General features: G+C 38.9%; 1 protein-coding gene across 1 annotated transcript in view; it reads left to right on the top strand.

The window, feature by feature from the left end:
- The first annotated feature begins 396 nt into the window (after positions 1 to 396).
- trpn1 (transient receptor potential cation channel, subfamily N, member 1) overlaps positions 397 to 6555 on the top strand; it is a 46400-nt gene continuing 40241 nt past the window's right edge. The window contains exons 1-3 of the mRNA XM_020500105.2: positions 397 to 917; positions 1315 to 1416; positions 6043 to 6138. Coding sequence (XP_020355694.1) covers positions 780 to 917; positions 1315 to 1416; positions 6043 to 6138 — 336 coding nt within the window. The 5' untranslated portion in view covers positions 397 to 779. The remainder of the gene's footprint in view (positions 918 to 1314; positions 1417 to 6042; positions 6139 to 6555) is intronic.

Genomic DNA, 6555 nt, shown 5'->3' with positions numbered 1-6555 from the left:
GCTATGAAACGCAACGCGTTTCACGTAGGACTTAATTGTTGACGCATATCAGTTACCATGGTAACATAAGGCTTTGGCGTGGATAGCTGATGATGATCTGTAACATTGTAACATTATAATATAGCTCAATGACTGTAAGTAACATCATGCCAATTTCTACAAAGATTATTGCAACATTGTAACACTGTGTCACCCCCCCCCCCCAAAAAAAATCTTGCTAACCTCTGAATAAACAATGCTTATTGTGTTTTTTATTAGCCATGAAATAAAACAAATTATGTATTCTTCTAATCACAGATGAAGGCTAAGTATGTGTTCTACAAACACAAACACACACAGACAGACACAGGATGATGAGATGGAGGAGGAACAGTAAACTACCAAAATAAGTTTACTAAAACGCGTAGGCCTATCAGAGCTCTATGGTCATTATCGTCATGTTTAGCCTACAAAATAGAGGGAAAAGTGGGGGTCTTGGCTAGTCTACAGACGAATCCAAGGTAACAAGAGCACAAAGGCGGAGTTATAAAAGTTTAACTAGTGGTGGATAGGGGCGGTGGATTTTCCCATGTTGGAGTTAACGGAATGCTGGTTATTCTACCTCATACAAAGACGGGGAAACTTGAAGCACCAATTCTACAATCAGAATGCTACTTTCGAATTACACCTGCCACGAGGACATAGCTTTTAGCCACGCGCAATAAGAAACAACTATATTATCATTAGATGTACTAGTGTAAATTGTGCATTTAAAAAACGAATGGTAGCCCATGTAAAATATGTCTGAGACATCTTCAGTCAACTCTGGGTCCAGCCAGCGACTCTTGCAGCTGTCTCTGAAGGGTGAATGGATTGCGCTCGAGCAGACAATCAAAGGGTTGGACAAGGGAGACCCAGAACTAACCGTGATCGATGAGGTAAAATGGTTGTGGTTGTTTTTTAATCTAAACTGTTTTTTTACCGGTTTATTATCATGATGTGCATTAGTATGATATGTAATGCAGGGTGGGACTTCAGTAAAGTCAATGAATACATCAAATTAGCTTAATGTTAATCAAATATATTTGGGCTATTAATATATATATACATTTATAGCCTACACATATTTGTGGGCTATAAAGAAAGATATGATTATTAGTATCTTCAAACCAGCATAATTTGCCAACATAATTTTTGAGGGGAAAGAATATATGCAACATTTTTATTTCAAGCATATCAAATGATTTATTACAATTATGAAATGTTGGTGGATAGCTATTTGATACTATTGAGTCAGCTAATGAGAGAGATATGGTTGATTCTTCTCTCTTCCAGGAGTCTGGCTTGAGTCTCCTGATGATTGCTGTGAGGGAGAACCGCCTGTCTGCAGTAGACAGACTACTGGAGTTAGGAGGCAGCCCTAGTGAAAGGACAAAGGTAAGAAATTACTCAAACTGGAAAGTGTTAATGAGGATGAGGATGATGATGATGATGGACTGATCCAAGAGCAGCAGTCGGATTGTTTCCGACGATGATGCACTGATCCAAGGGCAGCAATCCGACTGCTGTACGCATATACCGTAACACCTTGATAAACTCATTGTAAAATTACAGGATGACTACAAAGTCTATTTTCAGGCTACATATTAAGAAACAACTATGTAAGTATGCACCACTATTCTCATTCTAACTGGGCACGAGAGTAGTGCAGAGGACTTGTGGGTAATAGGGGTAGTTCATAGGAATAGAATTGGTGGTATTGCTATTAGAACTCTATCTGTGGGGTAGATCAGGGTTGCTTCTGAGGTAAAGGTTGTTGGCAGAGGAGTGGGCGTACTGGCGGCACTGACCTTTACAGTAGAGACACTCACTAGGCATCTCTTCTGGGTCCTATTCTATTGCGTTTATGACCCAGCTGGGCACAGCGAGTCACAATCAAAACAACACAATGATGAGAATGACAAAACAATCATTCGGTGTGCTGTATCTCCTCATGAATAGCCAAACTTTTGGAAAATTACAGTTTTTCACACATTTTATTTTCGTGGTGGAACAGGGATAGTAGGAACCTCCAGAATGTGTGATATAATATCTGAAGCCTCCCTTATTAAATGGATAACGCACACTGCCATAAAGTGGTGACATAACTAGACAGACTAATCATTTCAGTAGGTGTTTTTCTCCCCATGTTCACTATAAAATAAATGATGTCACATATGTACAGCAGCTGTGATAGGCAGTAAAAATCTATGAAATCTTGAGCATTGAAGCAGATTGAGCACAAAAGCAGTTGAATATCTAAAAATACTGTAGACCTACTGACAGTGGGAATTGTTCCTTTATTGAGTGAAATTTTTTAAAGCTTGTTTAGGAAAGTAGACTGCCCTTCCCACAGCGTCCACATACAATACTGCTTTATATGGCAATATTAACTCTTTGGAATTGGGATGATGTGGGCTACACACTTTTGTTGTTTATCTAAAGCTTTTATTTTAAGCATCCTGTTGACTTTTTCCCATAGATAGAATTGGTTTTTCTGCTGATTACTTAGCCTGATTACAGATTTGTCTGCTGTCTTGCCAACTCCTATGGTAAACAGCATAGACAGATCTGGGATCAGGCTGAGTAATCAGCATAAAAACACATTCTTTCTTGTGGGAAAAAGTAAACAAACATGATGCTTTTATTAGGTTATTTGTTTTTTTTTAAAGAGCATTTTGTTTATCCTCTTGCCGACTCCTGCGGTAAATAGCACAGACAGATCTGGGATCAGGCTAAGACTGACGAGGTCTATCAAATTCACCCCTCAATAAACTTAGTCAATCAGGATCTGCAAGTGTTTCATTGTTGGCCATTCATTGTGTTTAGCCTGATTGCAGACTTCAGGGTTACTCATTTGCTATGCCAGGCTGCCAGAGGCAGTAGCCATGACTTTAACCAGCCATAAGAGATAATCAAAGGCTCTTTTATAGACCTTTGCTGCCCAGATGGCTGACCGAGCAAGAAATAATTAGCTGTAGCTTACCATAGGGAAAAATCGGAAATTATGAATCATTATAAAGGTTTACTGTATGCATCATAGTCTCCATTGTAAAATCCCGGGCATGTTTCTATTTAGTATGAGCTCAAGTGTTATATTTTCCGATAAATTTGCTCCCGGGTTTAGTTCAGTTCATTTCATATTTTCATTTGATGTGTTATAGTTTATGCTTGTAGTCTATTGTTGCTGTTCTGCCCTAATGTTTCCACTTCAGCTCAAACCTACAATCTATGGAAACCCTTACTGACTTATGACTTATGGGGGAATTTAATGGTGTGCAAATGCAATCTCTCCACTCCATGCACAAAACCAAAATTGCCTGTAGCAATTTATTTTCATTGTATCTAGTGAAGCCACTTAAAACATTTATCATTGGTAGATATATTGGTAGATATATTGGTAGATATATTGGTAGATATATTGGTAGACATATTGGTAGATATATTGGTAGATATATTGGTAGATATATTGGTATACATATTGGTAGATATATTGGTAGACATATTGGTAGATATATTGGTAGACATATTGGTAGATATATTGGTAGACATATTGGTAGATATATTGGTAGACATATTGGTAGATATATTGGTAGATATAGTGATAGATATAGTGATAGACATATTGGTAGATATAGTGATAGATGTATTGGTAGATATATTGGTAGATATATTGGTAGATATATTGGTAGATATATTGGTAGACATATTGGTAGATATATTGGTAGATATATTGGTAGATATATTGGTATACATATTGGTAGATATATTGGTAGACATATTGGTAGATATATTGGTAGACATATTGGTAGATATATTGGTAGACATATTGGTAGATATATTGGTAGACATATTGGTAGATATATTGGTAGATATAGTGATAGATATAGTGATAGACATATTGGTAGATATAGTGATAGATGTATTGGTAGATATATCGGTAGATATATTGGTAGACATATTCTGCAATTGGAATGCAATACATTACTATCATTTACCCATCTTGACATCTTGACCAGAGCACCATGCTATCTTAATTTGAACAGTTTCACACAGCAGGAAAATAATCCTGCAGCAACAGGAAATGTGAATTATTCATTATAATTAATTGACATTTTTGTAGGGGATGATACATTTTTAGATATGATAAATCAATTCTGACTTTTTAAACTGGAAATTACAAACTTTAGAAACATTTTTTAAGCCTTGAATACACTACAATTTGCATTACCTGCTGCTCTCTGTGACAACAGAGTGATCAAATTAAGATAGTACATCTGTAAGCAGAGACTTAATAAATGGTTTGTCCTAGTCAGTCCAGTAAACACTGTGTGTGCTGAGACATTAATCCCTTGTCCCTTGCAGTAGTGTGTGCAGATGTGCACAGCCCACAGCCCTGTCTGGAACGATTTAGAGCCGTTTGTCTGAGGCCAGAGAGCCAGAGAGCCAGATAGCCAGAGAGCCAGAGAGCCAGAGAGCCAGAGCCGAGAACGTCTGATCTGAGAGGGTTTCTCTCTGGGTTTGGCAGTCTCATCCCATTGCCAACGTGTGTGTGTGTGTGTGTGTGTCTGAACATGCCAGCGTGTTCCCGCGCTGCGGTGCTTCTGGAATACTGTGTAGCCAATGGATGAGGAGGAAGCCAGAGCGGTTATTAGCAGAGAGAGAGAGAGAGAGACGGACTACTTGTGTCAGTCAGAATACGTAGACTCTGGAGAGCAGGAATGTGAGGTTACAGACTCTTTAATGAGAGAAGGGCTGTCCCACAGTTCACTTTTTACAGTCTCTGTGTCACTTCCTAAAATCTTAGTTTTTATCCTGTCATTTTCTGGCCATTATTTTTGTCAGTTCAAAGATAGTTCTTATTAATTATTGAGTCTTTCTGTCCTTTATATAGAACATTTAGCTTCTCACCATTGCACTGGTGTGTAACAAAGCATTTACTCTATATGAATTATGGCACTGGTAGAAAATCAGTCATGCTGTCCATTTACTCCACACTGTTTGACAAGTTGTGTGTTTCCAAACATACTTTAATACTTTACTAAGCTTGCTACAATATGTATTTTTTTATGTGGAGCCAAGCAGTATTTTTACTGGGTCTCTTCATTTAGAGAGAGGATGTATTTTGTAGATCATCATACATACACTCTTAGAAGGGGCCATCTAGAACCGAAAAGGGTTCTTTGGTTGTCCCCATTGGAGAACCCTTTGAAGAACCCCTTTTGGTTCCCGGTAAAACCCTTTTGGGTTCCATGTAGAACCCTTTGCACAGAGGGTTTACATGGAACCAAAAATAGTTCTACCTAGAACCAAAAAGGGTTCTACCTGGAACCAAAAAGGGTTCTACCTAGAACCAAAAAGGGTTCTACCTGGAACCAAAAAGGGTTATCCTATGGGGACAGCTGCAGGACCCTTTTGGAACCTTTTTTGTAAGAGTCTACACATAGCTAGCTTTCACACTGCTTCTCCTCTCCTTATTTTTATTGGCATTGCCTCATTGGAGTCCTTTCCAACTCTGTAATTGTTGCACCCCAACAGAGCACTTCCATTTCAGATTTGGACAGAAGTAAAAAATGTGAGAAGAAAAAAAAATGATGGGTGGCTTGTGAAATATCTCATGGCCGGGTTGCAGACTGTCCTAAGGATTTTCTCTGTGGTGTGCCTCAATGTGAGGTTACAGACGTTATACATTACTCCACAAAGCAGCATGGGTAAAAAATGCTTCCCTCGTAGAAAAACTGTAATCCCAGACTGATGGATTGGTGGCTGCAACCACATCTGCACTCGTTTGAGCAACTCTGAATCACATTATAGACTGATCATCATACTTCAATCATACATTAAGTCAGACTGCACAATGGAAGGATAATATTTACTGAGACCTGGCAGGATCTTAAATGCAGTGCAATTTGTAAATTAGGGTGGTGTGTGTGTGTGCACAGTCTGAGCTAATCATCAATCTGCAATAATGATATTATGTTCGGCCAGAATTGACTATGTAGTCTCTCTGTTTGTGTCCTATAGGATGGCAGGACTGCATTGCATGTAGCTGCAGCACATTCCAAGGAAGACATTGTGAAGCTCCTGGCCAGAAAGGCAGATCCTGACTCACTAGGAGGGGTAGGTTGTCTCTAGCCCCAGTGTAAGCCTCTTTGTATTCTTTATTCTATATTCTATATTGAATACATTTTATTTTATTCTGTTCTATTCCTTTCTCCATCTGACCCTTCTACCTTTACCTCCAAACCTATTCCCCAGACGTTGTGCTGAGGACAGCCCAGGGAGGATAGCATTCCTAAACAGGCCTGTGGTTTGGCTTATTTGGCCCTTTTCTCTCCTCAGTGGTAACTGAAAACTGCTATTATTTGTGTGAATTCTGGCCGAGCTGACCTGTTATGACATCCAGAGTCTGTGTGAAGGACAGGAACCACTATGGGCTTAGAGGACGCAAATGACAGCCTGGTACCTTCAATAGGATCAAACTGTCTAGTGGGGTTTTGATGACTAATCTATCAGGTGGTTTCTTATAGCAATGTC

The sequence above is a fragment of the Oncorhynchus kisutch genome, linkage group LG14 (assembly GCF_002021735.2).
Source record: "Oncorhynchus kisutch isolate 150728-3 linkage group LG14, Okis_V2, whole genome shotgun sequence".
In the NCBI taxonomy this organism is placed as follows: domain Eukaryota; kingdom Metazoa; phylum Chordata; class Actinopteri; order Salmoniformes; family Salmonidae; genus Oncorhynchus; species Oncorhynchus kisutch.
Note: the sequence above shows the minus strand (reverse complement) of the source record. Positions and strands in the feature narration are given on the sequence as shown.